Source organism: Ictalurus punctatus, chromosome 2, assembly GCF_001660625.3.
Source record: "Ictalurus punctatus breed USDA103 chromosome 2, Coco_2.0, whole genome shotgun sequence".
Classification (NCBI taxonomy): Eukaryota; Metazoa; Chordata; class Actinopteri; order Siluriformes; family Ictaluridae; genus Ictalurus; species Ictalurus punctatus.
Genome location: NC_030417.2, coordinates 27,659,035 through 27,681,265, shown reverse-complemented (window position 1 = coordinate 27,681,265; position 22,231 = coordinate 27,659,035). Strand labels below are relative to the sequence as shown.

At 38.2% G+C, this 22,231-nt stretch overlaps 2 protein-coding genes across 3 annotated transcripts; one reads left to right on the top strand and one right to left on the bottom strand.

Moving 5' to 3' along the window:
* Positions 1 to 1,285: 1,285 nt before the first annotated feature.
* Positions 1,286 to 12,925, top strand: ndel1b (nudE neurodevelopment protein 1-like 1b). The gene is made up of 9 exons (XM_017457969.3): positions 1,286 to 1,429; positions 5,679 to 5,773; positions 8,490 to 8,643; positions 9,926 to 10,074; positions 10,294 to 10,430; positions 10,522 to 10,695; positions 10,897 to 10,988; positions 11,135 to 11,277; positions 11,457 to 12,925. Exons 2-9 carry the CDS (start codon positions 5,688 to 5,690, stop codon positions 11,545 to 11,547), a joined length of 1,026 nt encoding a protein of 341 aa, XP_017313458.2. The 5' UTR covers positions 1,286 to 1,429; positions 5,679 to 5,687; the 3' UTR covers positions 11,548 to 12,925.
* Positions 11,807 to 21,613, bottom strand: LOC108258929 (medium-chain acyl-CoA ligase ACSF2, mitochondrial). Of its 2 annotated transcripts, XM_017457956.3 has the most exons (16): positions 21,415 to 21,613; positions 19,975 to 20,161; positions 19,678 to 19,806; positions 19,532 to 19,585; positions 18,970 to 19,088; positions 18,575 to 18,737; positions 17,322 to 17,417; positions 16,614 to 16,765; positions 16,362 to 16,450; positions 16,205 to 16,281; positions 15,984 to 16,091; positions 13,846 to 13,997; positions 13,579 to 13,720; positions 13,348 to 13,458; positions 13,195 to 13,263; positions 11,807 to 13,095 (listed from the first exon to the last, which is right to left on the bottom strand). In XM_017457956.3, exons 1-16 carry the CDS (start codon positions 21,507 to 21,509, stop codon positions 13,045 to 13,047), a joined length of 1,794 nt encoding a protein of 597 aa, XP_017313445.1. In that variant the 5' UTR covers positions 21,510 to 21,613; the 3' UTR covers positions 11,807 to 13,044. The 2 variants fall into 2 exon arrangements, with proteins under 2 accessions (XP_017313445.1, XP_053530850.1); XM_053674875.1 differs by lacking the exons at positions 11,807 to 13,095; positions 13,195 to 13,263; positions 13,348 to 13,458 and having other exon boundaries at positions 13,585 to 13,720; positions 13,862 to 13,997.
* Positions 21,614 to 22,231: the final 618 nt, after the last annotated feature.

The window sequence follows — 22,231 nt, the reverse complement described above, 5'->3', positions numbered from 1 at the left end:
CTCTCTCCTCACATCTCATCCTTGCATCCTTCCCTCACATTATAGAAAATATCTATGAAGTGTAATCAATATGCGTAACTAACATTTGGATATGCTAATAAAGTGTAATCAATATGTATGATGAACATTTAGATTTATTACTTAAGCATAATCTATATGTATAATCAATATTTAGAAGCATAATCTAAATCCACATAATCCACAGAACAATGTTTGATCAAGTTATATTCTAAGAGTGTATTGAGTTAGATGAATTCTGTGTCTTACTGAACAATAATTGTTTTTATGTACCAGCCTATATCTTACTCCACAGAAGCAAATAACTTTGAGGCCAGATACCAATTAACGAGGTAGGATAAGGCCTTAGGAAGGGGGATAGGTTTCAGCTAAGAACAGCAGATAGAAACAGACAGACAGAAGCTCATTGGGATGAAGGTCAGGACTGAGTAAAACCTTTTTGTAAAAAAAAAGAAACCATGTCCCCATAAAAACCTTTTCTATAAAAACAACTAACTGCGCATGCTCCACAAATTTAAGATCACATATAGACGTGAATATTTAATTGCGGCAAAGAAGATTGGTCTGTTTTAATGAGGAAAAGCAAAACCCCGCCTACAATGAGTATGCTGTGGAGATAGGTATAAAAAGGTTTGTGTGTGTTTGCATAATTTTAGACTTTCTGCAGACTGTCTCACTTTATTATTTCAATAAAGTTTATTTACTCTTTGACATCTACTAATCTCTCTGTCTCTTAAGTTTTTGACTTAGGCTGAAAAGATTGTTTAACACGACAACATCCTCAGGGGGTGGAGCTAAAACACAAGGAAAGGAAGCCAGGAAAGGAAATGAGGATGCACAAATAAGAAATGAGAAGCACCCTTTGCATCCTTCCTTCACATCCTAAGGGGGTGGAGCTAGGATGCAAGGAAAGGAAGCAAGGAAAGGAAATGAGGATGCACAAATAAGAAATGATAAGCACCTAAAGTGTCAGACTTGACGGCTCCGTTTTCAACTACTCCCCCGAGTGTAAGCTGCAACACTCCCCGATCGATTACATCCAGCCGAAGTCGAACACACCTATTTTTAAAAAAAAAAAATCTAGTGTGCTATGACAAATGCATAATTACTCATATTTAATTTTTTTTTCTCAGTTTGCATTTGTATGCACTATATAAACACGAGTAAATCAGCTAAAAAGGATTCATTGGAAATAGATTGTAATCGCATGTGATTGGGCGACGCAGCGATTGACGTCATTGCGTCATTGCGTCATCTTACCGGAAATCGTCTTGCCTCCTCCTAAAAAAATTATAAAAAAAAAAAAATCCCTGCGAGCCGCGTTGGCGCTTCCTCAGTGACAGAGCTGTAATTTCGGCTGGTGTGTTGAGAGCTGTCTTCGCGGGCTGGGCATGTTGAGGTAGATTACCAGGTACGTTCATGATAAATGTTTGCTTGTCATATAGAGATGAGGGTTTTTGAAGTGTTGTTATTTACATGGGAAAACACCCCAGCCATTTAGTTAGATGTTAGCGGCTTAGCTTGATGATTAGCCGGTTGAAGGGGCCTGGACTGAATACTGCGTTAGCTGGTAACGTTAGTTTGTTTGACCTTTCAGAAGGTCCGAATGTTCCTTTTGATGTTCAGATACGGTTCGTTGGACTCGTAGTTTTAAAAACAAAATGAAGGGGCTCAAACAGGTGAATAGATAATAGATGTCACGCATTAGATGTTAAGTTCGCCTAAGTAACTTATCGCGAGCTAGCTTATCAGATATGACCGTTGTGTAGATGAGTAACTCCCTAGCTGACTAAATGGCAGAGTTACAAACTCATTTTGAGTGTAACGTTATAAATTCCCCTGTCACAAAATTCTCCGGTGTTCCTTAATCATGGTACGCTACATATCGACCGCTTTTTATTCGTATTATTAATTGAGCTATACACCACTAAACTGTAAGAGAGGACTGTGTGTATTTATAACAGCCGACATTTCTGAATAACACACTTCTGAACTTTTGAATTTATTGTTTTATTAAGTGTTCGTAACCAGCACCACGGGTTGAGTCCAGCACAGTTTACAGATTTCTCTGATTTATGTGGGATAAACTTAATTTACCAATAATGTTTAGTGAACGTCTGAGGCAAATTATACTTGACCCTGGCTTTTGGGCGTTCATGCTCTACAAAGTAACCTGCTTTCTGAATAAGACAATATTGTGATTAAGGTGTTTACATGAGTCTCTTTTAGAATATTCCTTTCATGTACTCGTTTTACATGTTATAGAATATAGTTCGATTAACATCACACGTCGTCACGTCACCGCGCCATTCCGTCCGACGTTCCCTCCAGAATTTCACGTATCAACATACAGTTCGTCTTCGTTATGGTACCGTATACAGTTTTGGGTGTTTTTGTAAAAAAAAAATTTACGAAACCTTCAAGTGCGGTTAATTATTTGTCATGCTGTACGTGCTAATAGACAACTGCTTGAAGCCGTGGGTGTGTTCCAAATCGCTTACTTACCTTCTATATAGTAGCCGAGATGCATGTATTTCGCCTATTATAGGCCTATAGTAGGCAAGGTTTGGGACTTAGCCGTGCTCTTTTGTTTGCCGTAAAATGGTTGAGCACTGCTGTGTGTATACCTGTCTTGTCGCAAAATGCGGTGAAAACTCACATGACGTTAATAATGTGATTAAGGTGTTACATGTCTGTAATGCACCTAGATAATGTGACTAAAACAGGAGTACTCCACATGTCTTAATTCGATTTGTGTTTACTTTGAGTATGACTTTAAGGTAATTAAAATTTGCTGTTTACATGGTAGTTTCTAAATCAGAGTATTGTCTTAATTGGGTTAATATTGGATTGTTGTTGTCCATGTAAACATACTGACTGATGCTCATTAGCAAAACTGATTTGAATTACCTAGATCCTGTTTGTGGTAGCTAATATACTGTAATACCCCAAACATTAATAAATGAACATCCAAACAGCATCACTGGCTGATCAGTTCTTGCTATAGATTTACTTATGTTTCTTCTAAGTATAGTATTGCAAAAACACAGTAAAACAGTGCTATTTTTTAATACACTGAAACCTGAAACTTCTCATTTATGTACCTTCATCTGAAGCCAGGAAGCTGGCAAACTCTTTAAATGCTTTGAGTTGTTACATTTTGTGCCTTTTTAATTCAAAACCCCTTTAATCAGGTTGCAGGTTTTAGTTTTAAGCATTAATTCAGCTCAGTGTGCTGAGTATGTGTTTGTTTAAACTAATTTGGTGGAGGTATCTGGTTTGTTATAAACACCGGTAGCAGGCTCCTTCTTGCAGGATGGTGTGTGTGTGTGCGCATGTGTGCCGTGTTTTCCTGGAAATAATGTCATAGACAAAGAATCTGGCCTCTCTTCAGTCTCCCCTTTGGTTAGACTCTGACTCAGAAGCGCAGGCGTGAAATGAGGGAAAGTGATGGACAACATCACTGCTTTTCTTTCCTGTGTTTGGCCATCTTGTCCTTTGGGTTTGGTTTGGGTGCAGAACTTGTTAAGAAGATGTATATTAGAGATGTACCGATGTAGTCAAATTTTTACGTTATGGGCCATTGGCCGATAGTTTAAAAACCTGATAATCAGGGCCGGTTTTATCCTGTCAATAAAGAGGGCGGGAAAACGCAGATTTCATGCTGTGTGGAATGATGACAACTGCAGTTTGTAAGTTCTGTAATCTCTGCACTGCTAAAATTTTACAAGTGAGCATCAGTGAAGCGGGAGTTTTGGCGTCAAGTCAAATTATTAATTTTTTCCCCTTCTCACCCTCATGCTGAATTACAGTGCCAGCACACCACTGAAAGATTTAAATGATGAGTTGACAAAGTATATATTGCACAGAAAAATATATTTGTAGAGTAGTATATTTAATATCTAGTTAATGTTATTATATAAAAAAAGTTGATATTATATATTACCTTTTTGATGTTCAGTGATGAAGTAGAAATGCTATCGTTTGTGGTGAGTGAATGAGTCTAACAGGAGGTTTTTTTCGAATTCATTGTTAATATGAATTAATAACATTCAGTAAGTTAAGAAATCTTAATTTATTCTTCAGAATTTAGTTAATGTGTTAATGTTAATTTGAGTAATGTGTTTTCTGTTTGAGACCAGTTATTGTGAAACAGCTATATGAAGTTTTTATTTGGATTTCCTTCAGAATTCTTTTAAATTAATTATTAATTTCTAAGAAGGCATAAAAGGCAGAACCACCAAACTATCGGTATCAGCTGATATCACGCTGAATTATCGGTATCGGCTAAGAAATTTAGTATCGGTGCATCTCTCTATATGTATGTATGTATGTATGTATGTATGTATGTATGTATGTATGTCTGTGTGTCTGTGTGTCTGTGTGTATGTAAGTGTGAGAGAGTGAGCTGGCCACTGTTGACCTGTAGTGATGGGTCTCAGATTTGAGAGGAATTGCGTCATGTAATTTAAACCTTAATTTAAGTTGTGGGTTGTTGCATCTTAGATTACCTAGAGCCACTAATATTGATTTTAAATAAATACAAAGGGGAATAAATAATATTTTAAACAACAACAAAAAAACAGTTAATGCTGAGTTTGGACTTTTACAAGAGAACTTTTTGTTCTTTTACATTTGCTCCATTTAACGTTTGGTTCAGTCAGCATGTTTGTGCTCCTGAATCTGTTTTAGCAGCTTGTCTGACTTGAAATATTACCACATAAAGAGTATGTCATCAAAGTCATGTCCTAGTATGCAGAGTATCTACTGTGGTTAACCAAAATCGAGCCTTAAGTGTACTGCATGTATTGAAATTTTGTGGTTCATTGGGGTGAACTGTCCTCCTGTGAACGGCATTGCTTTGGATTTGTTGTGCTTGGTAGGCAAAGACTGTGCTGTGTAGTGCGTTTCTCAACACTATCTTTAAAGTAACCACATAACTAATTTTAGCAACATACTGTATTCTCATGTATTGAGCAATAAACATAAATACACTGGGATTTTGATTAGGGATTAGGATATTTGTCACTAGAAAAGGATTTATCCTGTCATACTGCAGCACAGATGTGGTAGTAGAACTGTGCGTAAATTATTTCGCCTTTATAAGCCCATGTGTGGAACAGAAGTGCAGTAAAGTAGTGATTCCAAGCTAAGAAGGCTTCCCACAAAGGTCAGTTTATACAGCTTGGGCCTTTTACCTCACCAAGGCCTGTTTCTTTTTTTATTTAAAATGATACGTCTATGATTTATCATTCATTTATAATTCAGTCAATGAGAATATTGTTCATATTTAACTGCTGGCTTAGGTGAATTTCACATAGTGTGCCTCATACTGAAATGTATAGGTACACTAATCCATAAATGTCTCTGGTTATTTCAATTGTGATGGATGGAGTGATTGCTAAGCAGTCGCAGCTAAAACTAAAGATCTTCTGTTTGTCTCCTCTTACAGGACTTTAGGGTTTTTCCAGTGATTTTAAGCTTGTGCATGTCTTGAGTTTAAATGCAAGGGTAGCCTTGGGTTCTGTTCCTCTGTCAGACTCTTATTGCTATTGATCTATTAGCCAGTTCATCAGGGTCAGATCCCCAGGGAGGTGTGGATAAATTAAATATTGGTCCCAAGCAGCATTTTAAAAAAATCTTTCTTTATTATTCTACAGGCTTCTACCATGGACAAAGAGATGATGCCAAAATTCACTTCAAAAGATGAGGAAATTGAATACTGGAAAAATTTGTCCCTCAAATACCAGAAAAGGTAAGTTGTTAACTGTTTATGTTTACAGTTTGTGTTTGTTTGTAATACGAGTAAGTCAAGCAAGTGTATGGATGATAAAGCACCTCAGAAAACTGCATACAGTATAGTTGAGACTTTGGTAGACATTTCAACTGGCATTTTCATCTTGGTTGAGCAGAACTACAAAGGCCAGTGAAGCAGAAGCCTTGAAACATTGCTTTTTGGAAAACTGCTTTGTCAGCCCCTGTGATGAAAATATAGTTACAGAAATGCTAACGCACACAGCGTCGTGATTGACAACCTTATGACACCATACCACCACAACAGCCAGGATTATGCTTTATAATTCACTGTGACATCTTGTGCTGGTGTTGCAGTGTCAAGCCTAAATTACACTGGAGCATGCTTGGAGGGAGGGGAGGGAGAACAGACTCCTGAGATGTTTGACGACCAAGATCAGTTGATTAAACAAGTGGTGTGTTCTGTGTTAAAAAGTTTAAAAAAAAAAAAAAAAAAAAAAACTGGTTGTGCCTTTGTCCCTAGGGAAGACCCACTGAATTGTACAGATGTTGTGTACAGTGTCTTTCAGTAGATTCCAGTCTCTGTTTTGTCTTTATTAGATAAAGTTTCTATTATGACCACTGGCAGCACTTGGCATTAACACACATGGCGATATGTAGTTGTAGAACATTGTGGCTGTATAGTGGCTCCTTAGCCCCCAGGGCTGGTGGTAATATGAGCTTAACACAAGGTTTGTTGTTGCATAGTTATTTAACATGCTGAAGTCTTTCGTATGATGTCTTTCACTTTTAGTCATTCTTACCTTTTTTGTGAATATTTAATGAAATGAAAAATGCAGGGATTGGACTGTTGTGGTAAGAAGTATAAATATAAATATTTTACGGTCTGCTGCTTGGTATTTGACAACCTAGCATATTAAATAATGTTAAGAATTTGATTATCTTTCGTGTGCAGTTTTCTTTAGCCATTCAATACTAAGAAACTAAACTGGAAGAGAGTACCTTGTGTCTGTGGCAGGTTTGTTGGGATAGTCATACCATAGCTATTGCTGTTTTTGTTCAGTTTAATACTTCTGAACATGCTCTGGAATCCTTATTGGTGCATCATCTGTAAGATTTGCTGACAAGACGCTACATGAAATCAATCCTGTTACTGGCAGAAGACTGAAATTTTCTTTTAAAAGTTGTGGGAAACAGACTGTGTATACACGTGTATGTCACGGGTCATTCAAGAATCGCACGTTTTTATTAATGGGTGAAGAGGCACCTTTTTTCCCTGTCATGTAAGTCTTCTCTGACTTTGAAACACATTTTATTGAACTGCTCTACTTTTAATATCATCAGACAATGGTATTATTCAATAAAGCCTTTTTAAGGTATTTCTTTTAAATAAATAAATAAATAAATAAATACATTTATCCCAAATTAATTTGAAGGCATTTTATAGATGCAGACATTCTCAGAATATTTTATATTTTCTACTTTTAAACAGTTTTTACTATTTAAAATATCTCCTGTTTTATTTTTGTATGCTTATTTTAGTCTTTTGTGCTTGTTTGTTTGTTTGTTTTTGTTTGTTTTTGTTTGTTTGTTTGTTTATGTATTTTAATTCATTTACTTATTTATTTCTAACCTTGCTCCTTCCATGAATATAGCCATTGATGCTGGCATGGTGTTAAAAACCAAACACCTAACCTAGCTTCAGATTTGCTGAAGCACAGGAAGTATTTTAACCACAGGAATGTTTTGTTGATGAGGAAGCTGTAAAACATAACCTATGGAAAAAATATACCAACATGCAAGATCTGAAGGATAGTCAGCCTGCATGTTAACACTAAAAAGGATCTGAATTTTTAGTAATCTAAAAGTTTCGGCATGAGATATATGTATAAATATGCTGTGTGCATTTGGAATGAAATTTAGACAATAGTGTGAGGTTTTGAGCTATTTCCTGTTGATGCGTAAGTGTTATTTGGATTTGTGCTGAGGACTCTTATTTCGTAGAACTGCCACGGCAGTCAAAAGACTTTGATCGCCCATGTGCAGGAGCTAAGGCCTGTAAAAGGAAAATAACTTTGATACACACACCCTTCCTGTCAGACTCTGCTGCTTGGCAATAGACACCTTCTAAAAACAACCTCATGTGCCAAACATTACTAGAGTCACGGAGTCAGCCTGCTTAGTTAATTTCCTGTCTCTTGCCAGGGTTCCAACTTCCATTATGCACACTCTGCTCCTTTGTGAACTCTCACCTTTGACCTACTGAGACAGGAGGTTTCTTGTCCATCTGCTCTCAGTGTGAACATGTTTGGCAACCTTTTTTTTTTTTTTTTTTTTTTATAAAACATGACCACACTTCTTGTTGACCTTAAGACAAGGCTGTGTAGTCATTCAGAGAAAATATAAGCATTTTACCAAGTTCTGTGTTGCCTTGTTTGGGTTTGTTTAGAACTGTATATTATTCCTGATTCATCAGTGTTCCTTTCTTTGCTGTAAATTCAGGCCAGCTCTGACTGAGTCATTTGTAATTCATCACTTATTATTTGTAACTCATGACAGCTGCCAAGCTCTAAATGAGCATGTGACCCAGTTTTAACTACTGCATGTAAAGTTGACTGAAACAAAGTGCTGAACACATGAAATCACAGATGGCCTGGACCACAGCAGTAATTCTTGGATATTAGGCATGTCCGCTTAAGGTGTGCTTATCTCCACAGTTATAATGATGCCCAGGAGGAGTTGCAGGAGTTCCAGGAAGGCAGCCGGGAGTTGGAGGCAGAGCTGGAGGCTCAGCTCGGCCAGGCAGAGCACCGCATCCGCGACCTGCAGGCTGAAAATCAACGGTTGAAAAGCGAGGTGGATAACCTGAAGGTACAAGTTTACTTTGCCCTCACATTATGTGAATTGTAAACATTAATAATTGTCCCCTTTTTGTTCTGCCAGTCATTGATTTGACAACTCACCTAAGGAAATGGGTGAAATAGATACTGAGCTTAGACTGACAGAAAATATTTCCATTCTGGCTGGTTGCCTAGTACATGCTGTAAAAGGATTAGAGGTAGTCCTTCAGTGCATGAGAATTGAGCAGGAGAAAAACAGAAAATGTGAGATAAAACTGGCATAAAAAAGCTTCACTTTAAGCAGCCGTATTAATACTAGGGACGCAATGAAATTATGGCCGCCAAAATTTTTCAACCGAAAATTGCATTTTCGTTTTTTGGTCAAAAGAGGAAAAAAAGCCAAAAATATATGCTGCCATGCCCGCCCCGCCCCTCGGCACTCAGGTTTCACTTTCAATCTAGCCAACGCTATCACAGTGCTACCTGGCAAACGCAGATCATGTCAGTGGTTTGGAAATACTTCTGATAAGGACAGCAAATTTGCAATCTGCAGTGTTTGTTCAACAGAAATTTCACGAGGGGGTACGGTGCCAAAGCACTTTTCCACGACGGGTTTGAAACACCACCTGAAAGCATGATATCCTGTTCAATATGCAGAGCACAGCAAACCAACAGAACCTCTGCCATTCTGTGTTTTACCTGTTTTCATTAAAATGATTGTGTAGTATATTTAAACTTTCTGAATTTGCAAGATGCTAGCCTAGAGCTGCTAAGTTCATTATTTACCGCTGTTTTGAAGACTGATGTATTTATCATTTTTGTTAGTTAACAAGTTGTGTTAATTTCATTAAGTGTGAATTTTATTGGTTTGTAGTCTTTCAATTTGTATTCATTAACTTCATGAAAAGAATTTTAAAAGTCTAATATTATTAACACAATTGTACAAAAAAACATTTTTAAATGGGCTTTAATCATTTTTTCCCGGTTTTCAGCCAATACATCTTTGGCCCAGAATTTTCTTTTTGGTGCATCACTACTTTAATATTTACAAAAATAAAATCCTATAACATGGTTACAGTTTGATCAGACGCTATTGCTGTCACACATAAATGATTGGTCTGTCGAGTGTTATTTGAAATTGCTTAAGTTTTCCTCATATCTCAGTGGTTACAGTATGTGCTCAGAGCAGATACACCCATCTTGTGACATTGGAGGGAGTGCTAAAGGGTGTAGCTGTAAAAGCTTAAAAGAATGCTAGAGATGATTTTAATTAATTTTCATTCTCTCTTTTTGTGCTTGCTTGTGATGTGCAGGAGAAACTGGAGCAGCAGTATGCACAGAGCTATAAGCAGATCTCTATGCTGGAGGATGACCTGGGCCAGACACGCTGCATTAAGGAGCAGCTGCACAAATATGTCAGGGAACTTGAGCAGGCCAATGATGACCTAGAGAGGGCCAAAAGGTACGTACACACACACACACACACACACACACACGCACATGCACATGTATTGTGCTTCACATATTAAGCATTCTTTTTTTTTTTTTTTTTCTTTCTTCTTTTTTTTAAGCCCATTTGTAACCCTGTTTATGGGACACCATACAAACAGCTGTCACTAACAACCCCTGTAAAAATGCATATTTAAATGTACATTGGTATACCTGATTTGAATTTGTCCAGGGCAACAATTACATCTCTGGAGGACTTTGAGCAGCGGTTGAACCAGGCCATAGAGAGAAATGCCTTTCTTGAGAGTGAGCTGGATGAAAAGGAGTCTCTGTTGGTGTCTGTGCAGAGGCTAAAAGACGAGGCCCGGGGTACACTGCACTGTTCTACTCAACACTGTTCTCTTTGACACTTATACTGCAACAAGTTGAGCCGATACTGAGGTATTTGTCTGTTTTGCAGACCTAAGGCAGGAGCTGGCTGTGCGGGAAAGAGCTTCAGATTCCACCAGAATGTCGGCGCCCAGCTCTCCAACGTTAGACACGGACAAAATGGACACTGCTGTTCAAGCCTCACTTTCTCTTCCAGCTACACCAGTGGGAAAAACAATAGACCATCCTTTTGTGAATCAGAAAGGTATACAAAGCAATAAGCTCCCTTCTTCTCAAGTTTTAACTCTAACAATACTCTGGGTTTTACTCATTTTCAAACCAGTTCCTGCTCTCAACTGGGCTCTAGGGGTGCATCTCAACACATGCAACTGTTTTACTCACATTCTGTGTATATTTACAAGAATCATTGGTTTACGTAATTGTATTTATTTTTTTCTTGATTTAGTGTTGACCACTGGTTGTGGAAACTCTCCACTCACCCCATCTGCGAGGATCTCTGCTCTCAACATTGTTGGTGATCTGCTGCGGAAAGTTGGGGTAATTCCTGAAATACTTTTCAAAGTGGCAACATGCACAATCGTTAAATAAAACCTTGTGCCTCTTACTCTAGACCTGCCTGTAGTAGACAGGTGTCCTCACAGTAGGCAGAAGTAAAATCTGTGTGCTTTTCCCTGTATCTACAGGCCCTGGAGTCCAAGCTGGCTGCCTGTAGGAATTTTGCCAAAGATCAGGCAGCAAGGAAAAACTATGCAGAAAATGGGAACCTGATAAATAGCAATGCCACCAAGTTCTCTCATTCTCTTCACACAACGTACTTTGATAAAACGTGAGTATAAAGCTTCCCTTTCCTATCGGAGTGCTGCATGGCTTTGTCATGTATATCAAAACGTGCCCAAAATCACAGATTATGATTAAGGTGACCTTTTGGTATGCAGAGGCCTAACCCATTTGTTTGCGTTAATTGTGTATTGATCACACTGTGTGCTAATATTGATTGTTGTGCAGAACTATGAATGGCCTGGATCCTGGTGCTCTGAGCGCAATGACATCACAGCGAAATGTCTCTCCTCCCGGCATGCTACCACTCAGCGTGTGAAAGAACCACAGCTGCCTCCACAAAAAAATAATACATGGACAGCACGGAAACAAAATTGAAAGGACATTGGGAAACCCTGCCACTCTGTGTGTTTGTGTGTATGAGTGTGATCCCGAGTCTCATGTGCGGGTGTCTGGCAGATGCATGTCGGACACTGGGGCACATGTGACTCTGTTGGCTGAGCCCAGTTCTTCAGTGCTCTCATTTTTCACTTTGCCTGTTTTTGTTTTTACTTGAAGCCAGCAGAATGACAAAGGAGCCCAAACAGGCCTCTGCTTTTTTTTTTTGGCTTGTTCCAAGTTGTTGCACAAGTGAACAATTTTTTGTTTAAAAAAAAATAAAAAAAGTTTTTTTTGGTTTTTTTTTTTAGGACAGAAATATATTTCAGGTTGGGTGGCTGAAGCAGATATGGAAAAGATCAGTGATGTATACAGCATATACCTCTATAACTGAATTCCATATTGTTTGCATCCAGAGTCACATTCTAATTAGGTCTTTTATTTTTTACTGAGAGCGGTGGGGGGTTGACCTGGAATGTACTGTTTTGGCCTTTCAAAACGGCATGGAAAGATCCCTTACTCTCAATACTGGCCCTTTGAATTATTCACGTGTGTCTCTGCTCTGTATGCTGCTTCAGCAGGCTGGTTGGATAGCTACTGACATAGAAAACCTCACTGTCACTATATTAGCTTTAGACAGTTGTCATTGACAGTACAACATTGACATTCTGAAATATGTTATTAATTCCAACTACAGAACTTTAAACACCACTATTCTCAGTAGTACACCTTTTAACATTACTCCAGCCAGCATCCTAGCTTAGAATGGTTATAATGAAGATGATACTGTTTTATCTATAGAACATTATTTGGCTATGTAAACTGGTTATGATACGATGTTGTCAGTTGAAGTATATTGGTTGAGGAATTGTTAGTGGCTGTGTTTACCTCATCTCTGTCTCGTGCTTCTTGACATTGCTGGTTGGTTTGACAGTCACTGTTAATTTATTTCATTCACAATTCTATAGTACTGTCGGTTGTTTCTGTTTTTCAGTTCAACTTGCCTGTACCAGCACTTTGTAAACCACACAATGTTGGAGCACTTTTGTTTGCCCCTTTGTATTTAATTTCACACAGTATATTAAGTTATTGAGCACTCTATTGATTCTGCATTGTCACATGTATATAAGATTGTAAGCATTAAAGGTTTGTCCAGGAAATTTGTACATACCAAGACTGGGTCTTACAGCTCATTAATTTATTTCAAATTCCTTATGGCATGTTTTTGAGAGGAAGTGTGAATTTTACATATTGTATATTGTTTCAAAATATAATGATAAAACAGTTGTCCAATAAAGTTTAAAATGTCAGTATAAAAAGTGACTGATCATCCATTTTAATTAATTATTTTTTTTAAAAAAATTCTATCTCTAACATGCTAAAATGTCCAACTAACTTGTATGGATCCCTGTTCTGTGGGCATAGTGTTGAGACCACATCACAGTCCGAGGCTGTTCTCCATTTCTGCACGCAGTTTATTTTTCTGGATCTGAGGTAGAGAACAATCTTGTATCAGCCAGGTCCTTAGTACACACTTGTCTCACTTTGGCACATGATGATAATTTTTCTAGAACATAATGAACCTTACTTTCCCTGAAGCAGTAAGTGGATAACTCTCAATGAACATCACATAATGTGGGATTTTGAAGTAGGAGATCTGAAATTACATAAATACACTTGGTGGGGTTTTTTTTTTTCTTCTTCTTCTTTGTTTGTGTAAGAATGTAGTCATTCCTGTTACCTGGTCTTTGCAGTAAGCCTTGATCTCCTCCACAGTGCAGTGCTGACCTTCTGCTACCTTAATGCAGGCACAAACCTGCTCTCCCAGCCTATCGTCTTTCACACCGACCACCTGCAGGTTTCATGCCGACAGGAAAAAAGGAAAGAATGTTCCAGTTAGTCCTCTGTACTCCGTCTGTAACTCCTGCAATAATGCCTCCTTGTGGTGTATTGAAGCAATGACGAGGCTTACTTGAACATCTTTCACTTTCGGATGTTTGTGTAAAAACTGTTCAACCTCAGCAGGGAAGATCTTTTCCCCACCACGGTTAATAACATCCTTCATGCGTCCCTCGATACGACAGTAGCCATATTGATCGAGGCTGGCGATATCACTGGACAGAATAAAAGAATACAGATCCTTTTACTATGCATGAACTCTTGTTCCCTACCTAATGTACTTCATGCCACTATTCCCAATGGCATGAAAAGGGCGGATCTGACATAAGCAAAATCTCACCCCGTCTTGTACCAACCGTCCTCTGAGATGCTCTCCTGTGTTCTGTCAGGCTCGTCCCAGTAGCCCTGCATGACGCAGTAACCTCGAATGAGCAGCTCTCCAGGTTGTCCCAGAGGAATCAGTTGCCCAGACAATGAATCCACTACCTTAGCCTGAAAAATAGAATTTGAGTGTGTAAAATATTCCAGTTTATTAGGGACACCTACTTTGTACCTACATTTATTGGATACTTTATCGGGTGCAACCATCATATAAGCTGCACTGTAGTAATTTGTCAGCCTCTGTCTACATTTTTGTCCACTCTGTGGACCATTTTCAGCACAGCAGCTACAGTGGCATGGTAGTGTTACAGCAACATAACATTAAAACCACCAACAAGTGACGTGAATAACAATGACTCGTTACTGTAACACCTGTTAAGGGGTGGGATATTTTAGGCAGCAAGTGAACAGTCAGTTCTAAGTTGATGTGTTGGAAGCAGGAAAATAATTAACTGAGCGACTTTGACAAGGGTCACATTGTGATGGCTAGACAACTGGGTCAGAGCATCTGCAAAGCGACAGGTCTTGTGGGGTGTTCCCGGTATGCAGTGGTTAGTACCTACCAAAAGTGGTCCGAGGAAGGACAACTGGTGAACCAGCGACAGGGTCATAGGCGCCATGGCTCATTGATGTGCATGGGGAATGAAGGCAAGCCCGTCTGTCCTGACCCACTGAAGAGCTACTGCAGCACAAATTGCTGAAAAAGTTAATGGTGGTTATGATAGAAAGGTGTCAAAAACACAGTGCATCGCAGCTTGCTGTGTATGGGGCTGCGTAGTTGCAGACAGGTCAGAGTGCCCATGCTGACCCCTGTCCACCACCGAAAGCACCTGCAATGGGCACATGAGAATCAGAACTGAACCATGGAGCAGTGGAAGAAGGTGGTCTGGTCTGATGAATCACATTTTCCTTCCACATCATTTGCATTGCTTACCTGGTTAAGAGATGGCACCAGGATGCACTATGGGAAGAAGGCAAGCTGGCAGAGGCAGTGTGATGATTTGGGTAATGTTCTGCTGGGAAACCTTGGGTCCTGGCATTCATGTGGATGTTACTTTGGAGTACCACCTTTAGGTACCTTTAGGTAGGTACCACCCATCATGGCAACAGTATTCTCTAATGGCAGTGGCCTCTTTCAGCAGATGATATGCCCTTCCACACTGCCAAAATTGTTCAGGAATGGTTTGAGGAACATGAGAGAGTTCAAGATGTTGATCTTAATTTGATCGAGCATCTGTGGGATTTGCTGGACAAACAACTCCAATCCATTTACCCACCTCACAATTTACAAGACTTAAAGGATCTGCTGCATAATGTCTTGGTGTCAGATACCACATATATTACATATATTAGGCAGATGGTTTTAATGTCATGGCTGATTGGTATATTTGCCACTTTATTATACCTACTAACCTTATTGGTCTACCTGTGTACACCTAGAGACTACCGTGCGTCTTTTTCCATGTACAATTTGTACTAATTTGCCTGTAGTAGCTGGGGGTGTAATTTAAGGGTAGGAGGTGTTTGAGGGATGAGCTACCAGTGTAATTACTAATAGTGCACACCTGAGCCTTGTTTTCCCTGTAGACTAATGTTATCTCTCTCTCTTTCTCTCTCCCTGAACAGTTAACTGAGCATATGTGGCCATGAGCAGAGCAAGTCAGAACTGATATTGAGGTTAGCTAAAAATCCTGGCAACACTGCTATGCCTGATACACCAGTGCCCCACACACACTACCATGTTTCTCATTGCCCTGCTGAGAATGATTTACCACCCAAATATCTGGTCACTTGTGGTCCTGCGGTGGTCCTGTTTGCTTTACAAACAGAAGAGGAGTAGGGCTAATAGGGATATCAGTACTACCTGAGGAAATGTACACTTTATATCTACTCTAATGCTAGAAAATGTTCTTCAGTATGATGCCATTTTGCTTATTTCCTAAACAGTTCTGACCAGTATACTATACTTTAAACATTTTTGCTGGTGTCACAGAACCAAAACATTTCCCATCCTATATATATACATTTAAGTGACAAATCGTAAGAGAGTATATGCATAGTCTGTAAAAAGAAGTTAAGTGATTGGAACCACCAGACCTCAGTGTGGTCCATGATGTACCCAACACTGTCAGTCTTACGCTTCAGCTCATCCAAAGGAAACCCCAGAAATGTGATCGGACTGTTTTCTGTAGTTCCGTAAGCCACCTGATATTTGGAAAGCATGGAGAGAATTTTTTTTATTATCATGCAAACATGGATTTCAATGTGTTTGTGGGTGTGTGCTTCAAGCATCAACAGCATAGCAGGCAAACACTTACCGTTATCTCTTTAACCTTCATGTCATTTATCACTCTCCAAATGACTTCAGGGGGACATGAGGACCCACCCATGACACCTGGCAGTTCAACATTCCTGAGTTGCATTGATCACCACTGGATTAAATATTAACATCAAAATTACAAACTAAACTTTTACCTGTCTCAAGTGAGGATAGGTCATTGTTCCCAAAATGTTGATTCAGCAAGTCAATGTACATTGTTGGGGTGCCATAGATAACTGTGCATCTGGGGGGAAAAATCCAGAATAAATCCTAAATGCACTTAATTAGTATGTTCTCTGTCCCTCTTGCTTAAATCTCTAACAAGATGGAATTAACTAGCAGGTTATATTTAATTTTTTCCCAGTACACACTAAAATGCAATCAAATATCAGTAAATCCAACTCTACTTCTCTTTCTCAATAGCCTCCAAGTTTGCCTGTCCATCATATGCAGTTGAAGGAAAGACCAACGTGATGCCATGAACTGCCATGCACATTCCACTCAAAACAGACCCAAAGCAGTGGTACAGGGGCACAGGAACACAAACTCGTACATTTGTCTAGGGAGAGATCGTGTTATGTTAAGCCGGGTTCACACTGTACGATTCTGGCCAAGATGTGGTAGTCTGAGACAAATTTTGTGAATCCTAAAAGATTCCTATAATCCTAGGCCAAAATCTGTAGTCTTTGATCGCTAGTTTGACGTGTTCCCCGACTGCCGATTAACGGCCGTCACGATCAGATTTCTCCTCCAATTAAATTCTGGCAGTGGAGGAAGATTTGAGGCACAGTTCTGTAGTGTGGCTTCTCCTACTCCGTACCAGTCTTCTTGCATGCATCTGTTTTTCGTGTCTTGACTGTCATACAGTCTGACATTAATGACAACTGAGATCCTACAGTGTGACATGGCTTACAGAGGGGAACATGTTCATAGGGTCTGACAGGCAACAGACGCAAAGGAGTATTAAATATCACACAGTGTGCACCCGGCTTTATATGAGATCCACTCTAACATTCTTCTGTATTTTATTGTTCTTATTTTGGTTTAAAGCAATATTGTTAGTCTATCCAATTAATTATATTTTAACTTGTAAGTGATTCATTAGGAAAGCTCACTCTCCAGTTGTAGCCCATGCGCAGCCCGATGAAATACGCATTGTTCACAATGTTGTGATGGGACAGAGTGACACCTTTTGGGTTCCCTGTTGTACCCTGGGGAATAAAAATAAAGAAAAGTAATGACTCAAACTAGACAAATATTAATGTACAGTGAAACACCAGAACAGACACTACAACCACTATTACACACCCAGTCAGTGAAAGAGTAAGCTAAAATTAACACCAGTCACAAGACACCTGATGGTCAAGTAATTCTGGCATGATTGTCACTTGAATAAACACTGCATTTCTGAGCAAGCAAGGTATTTCCTTGACTTTCATTCGAACCTGATCCACCAACTTATTATTGCATTATTGTATTATTTTCATAAGAGAATCTAGAGCAAAGGACATCACTGTATGTAAATGTGTTTTTAGCTGGTTTAACTGCCTTTAATATTTATATTTATTCATTTAGCAGACGCTTTTATGCAAAGCGACATACAAATGAGGAAATACAAGCAAAGCGATATATAAAGAGTAGAACAATACAAGTAGTGCTAATATACAAGATTTATAATTGAGTTCTAGAGAAGCAAAGTGCACAGAGTAGACGTGTAAGAGCCAGAGTAAGTTTTTAAATAACGTGGGGTTGGCATTTTAGGGGTTAGTTAAGTATTCACAGAAGAGGTGGGTCTTTAGCTGTTTTTTGACGATGGTGACAGATTCTGTGGTCCGGATTGAGGTTGGAAGTTCATTCCACCACTGAGGAACAGTTAGTTTTAAATATTTAAATAAATGTAAAAAAAAAAAGAATAAATTTACAAAACAACTTCAACCAGCATAACACTGCTATTAGAGTCTTAATCCAATCCACCCAATCGGTTATACTACATTATGTTCTATTCATGCACTAAAGACCCTTTGTATAAGCTCCACACGAACAGGGCTTGACAGCAGTAAACAATTCATTCTGGTGTCTTGGGAACAAGAACACCAGGTGGGCAGAGCCATTGTGGATGTTGTGAGATATCGCCAAGCAGATGAATAAGCCAGTCTTTGTAGTCACTCTTCTGATATAGTACTGCTTAAAGTTTGCATGGTATATCCTTTCAATTGTACAGACTTGTACATTATGCAGAAATAAAAGCTGAAATCAGGATGTGGGAACTGTTTTTGTGCTCACTAAATTAATATTTGCTCATTTGAATTTCAGGCCAAGTGGTATTTATTTCTCATAGGTTACGCTGTGAATGCATTACACGTCATACCGATGTAAACTGAATGTTGATGGGGTCTTCAGGGCTTAGGATACCCTCTAATCTGTCCAGCTGCTGGTGGTGCCGACTCTCTGCTGCTTGCATCACATCGTCCACATTCAACATACCAGACTCCTTTCCGTCTGTCACAATCACATTACGCAGATCTGGCAAGCTAAAAGTCCAGATGCAAATGAATTAAACAACTAGGCAAAAACAACACTTAAGTGGTTTTCTACCTTTGTCAAGTAGTGCATAATTCAGTGACCATCTAAAAGGATGTTAAGCAAAAAGTAATCTCTAGTCATAACAAACTATGTTATAAAGCCAAATGTTATCTGAATTGCAAAGTCTGTAAATTGATTTTCTTTCTTGTTGTAATCTGTAATCTTGTAATGATGTTCTACCTGGCACTCCTAATACTACCAGACACTGCAGTGTTGAGTTCTGGGCAGATCTGTCTCAGCATATCATAGAACCTCTGACTCTTGAACTGAGTAGGACACACCACTGCATTACATTGCACCTGTATTCACATGAAAACAACACATTGTAAAAACTAACCATAATATATAAAGAAGAAAACACAATGAGGTGTGTTGTAATCAATGACAGTGGTGTGATTTAGGCCAAAGCACCTGTACCACCCTAAATTTTCTAACAGCATGATATTTGTGCTGTTGTGAGGGGGGTTTAATAATTTTTAAACTTGAGTAGTCATTATAAGTTTCATTTTCAGTCGAGTTTGTGGAAACCAGTTACAGCATTTGTTGTGTTGAACTATTTCAATTTCTTTTGTTTGATTTGTTCATTGCAAACAGCTGAAAGTCTGTAAATATTGACAATAAACCTGATTTGCCATGAGGGTTGAATAATTTTGCTTGCAACTGTAAAATGTAACTTGTCATGTTACAGACAATACAAACCCCTGGATAATATTAAAAAATACAAAAAAAATGCTTATCGCACCTTTCTCAGGGCAAACGTCAACTCACTGACTTTATAAGCTGGATTCAAAGACACCTGCAAAGAGTTTCTGGTTAATGTCCACCATTTCAAAGATAAATATGTACCCTGCAGTCAAAAAGAATCATATTAATCATTTACATGCTTACCATGATGATTCCAGCCTTTGCTGTGGCAAACTGGAACAAGATCCATTCATAAGTATTTGGTCCCCAAATGCCGAGCATGTTGCCTTTCTGCAGGCCGAGTGCAAGAAGACCAGCAGCCAGATGATTTACCTACAAATGAATTTTACATGCTGATAACAACCCAAAAGGTGGTCCCTGCTACTTTTATCAACTTCAAAACAAATGACATTCTGATAAGATGTTAATGTTGTTAAAATCAACCAGAACCAAGAACCAGTCTTACTGAGGTCAAACCTGATGATGAAATAATTAACCTACTTCATGCTGAAATTGATAGAATGATTTTCGAACTCCGTCTTGAAGAAAGACCACAGCGTCTCGGTCAGGCCATTTATTTACCGTTGCTTGTAAACTTTGACCAACAGTCAGAGAGAGGAGAGGCACAGAAGTAGGGCCATGGACATAGCTCATGTTCGAAGCAGAAGGACTGTCAACATGAACCGATCTATGCAGGACAATAAAGAATATACCAAGATCATGAGTAGTAAAATGTGAATGCTAAAATATGGTGAATTGGGTCAAAATGTATGGCAGGTTTGCCAAAAGGAATAGGCCAAAGTCAAACGACAATAACTTTTTACCAAAGACTTCTCTAAGCTGTAATTGCCAGCAACAATTTTGCTACAAAATACTCATTTGTTTTGTCCAAATACAACCAATTTAGATTTTTTTTAAACATATCTTTAAAACATTGTTAACATTAAATCATTTTTAGATATATACTTATGAATACATAGGCTCCTTTTATGTTCATATTAACAAGTACAAAAATGAAATACATTATGTGTGTAAATGTGAAGTGGATATACAGTTGCGTCTCAAAAAATCTGAATATCTTGGAAAAGTATCCCCCCCCCCCCCCCCCCCCCCCAAGCCTAATTTAATTTCTAAAAAAAGTGGAACTTTCATATACTTTAGATTCAATATGCATAAAGTGAAATATTTCAAGCCTTTTTTTGTTTGTTTTAATCTTGATGTTTACGGCTTACAGCTCATGGCAATCAAAAATCCAGTCTCTCAAAATATTATATTCAGCAAGGCGTTCCCACAGAGAAATACCTCACTTCAGGTCATCATGGGTTATGACAGTAACCTAAAGTTACCAAAGAGTAATACAGTTACCAAATGAACTGGTTTGGTAAATTCTGATTTGAAAAATATAGGCTATTTGTGGGATAAATTTAATACTGAAAATGATTCAAATACAAACATATGCGCATGATTTGATTTAACTTTGTGCTCATTCTGTATCAGTAAAAGCCCATTATATATATATATATATATATATATATATATATATATATATATATATATATATATATATATCCATCATAAATATGTGTAATATATTAGTCATGACCCTTTTACAGCCAAAAGTACGTACTTTTTACGTTTGAAGCTGACCTGACTACGCCCCGTTATATAATAGGCCCATAAATTCAATCATGTTCTTGCATGTTATTACAAGTTTTGTCTTTCACTATTTTCAGGCCAGATAGATGTTGTTGACCTAATTAAAATAGAAGTCGAACCGTCCTAATTCTCCTTATGTCCCAATGTACCTGATTTCACAACTATTTTGTGTTAAATTATAAAATACTGTACAATCGTTATGGCGATCTTTAAACAGCCTACAGTTAGGCTGAATGCAATTAACTAAAGTTAGAAGCATCATGTGAAATGAAGCTGATCCCTTACCTGCAGTACTGAGTCATTTTCTCACTCTGGCGACTCCAACACGCTTTAAACAGTCCGATGGAAAAGCCAAAGTGTCTGAACATCTTCATTGCCATAAGGATGTCAAGCACTTTTCCACCGAAATGTAGGTTTTCTAAACGCTTAATTAATTCAGCTTCACATCGACCTTCGTTACCTATGTGTGTTTCTGTGTGTACCCGCCCCCCTAAAAAAAAAAAAAAAAAAAACCCCAACCCCAACCAAACACAACAAAAACACTACAATAGAGACGGCAAAGCGAAAGGCACTGGAGACTAATCCCCTCAGTTATGCGGAGTGTTAAAGGTGCAATAAACTCTTTTTTTTTGACTAGGCAAGGCAAAGCAAGTTTATTCACATAGCACATATCATACACAATGGTAATTCAAAGTGCTTTACATAAAGATGATAAAGAAAATACAAGGTATTATATATATATATATATATATATATATATATATATATATATATATATATATATATATATATATATATATATATATATATATATATATATATATAAGAACAAGAAATAAAAGTGAGAAATAAAAATGAGAAAAATGCATTCAGATGAGCAGGAGATTGCCCAGAGCAGCCCACCAAACCCAGCTCACAACACACATCATAACACACCGGCCTATTGATGGTTAAGACCATTTTTTAACACCAGTTACTGGCATAAAAATATAACACGATACAGAAACATAAATGATAATTAAGCATATTTATTTGAAGTAACACTGAACAGATATCAAGTCATATTTGTAAAATAGGCAAACAGAAACAGAAGACCTGTGTG

Bases quoted from the DNA above. Each gene is read 5' to 3' on its own strand.
- ndel1b (XM_017457969.3), top strand. From the start codon at position 5,688: ATGGACAAAGAGATGATGCCAAAATTCACTTCAAAAGATGAGGAAATT. The intron at 5,774-8,489 runs GTAAGTTGTTAA...TTATCTCCACAG, and splicing joins TCCCTCAAATACCAGAAAAG to TTATAATGATGCCCAGGAGG. The intron at 8,644-9,925 runs GTACAAGTTTAC...TGTGATGTGCAG, and splicing joins GCGAGGTGGATAACCTGAAG to GAGAAACTGGAGCAGCAGTA.
- LOC108258929 (XM_017457956.3), bottom strand. From the start codon at position 21,509: ATGGCAATGAAGATGTTCAGACACTTTGGCTTTTCCATCGGACTGTTT. The intron at 20,162-21,414 runs GTAAGGGATCAG...TGTCCTGCATAG, and splicing joins AAAATGACTCAGTACTGCAG to ATCGGTTCATGTTGACAGTC. The intron at 17,418-18,574 runs GTATGACGTGTA...TTTATTCCCCAG, and splicing joins TCAACATTCAGTTTACATCG to GGTACAACAGGGAACCCAAA.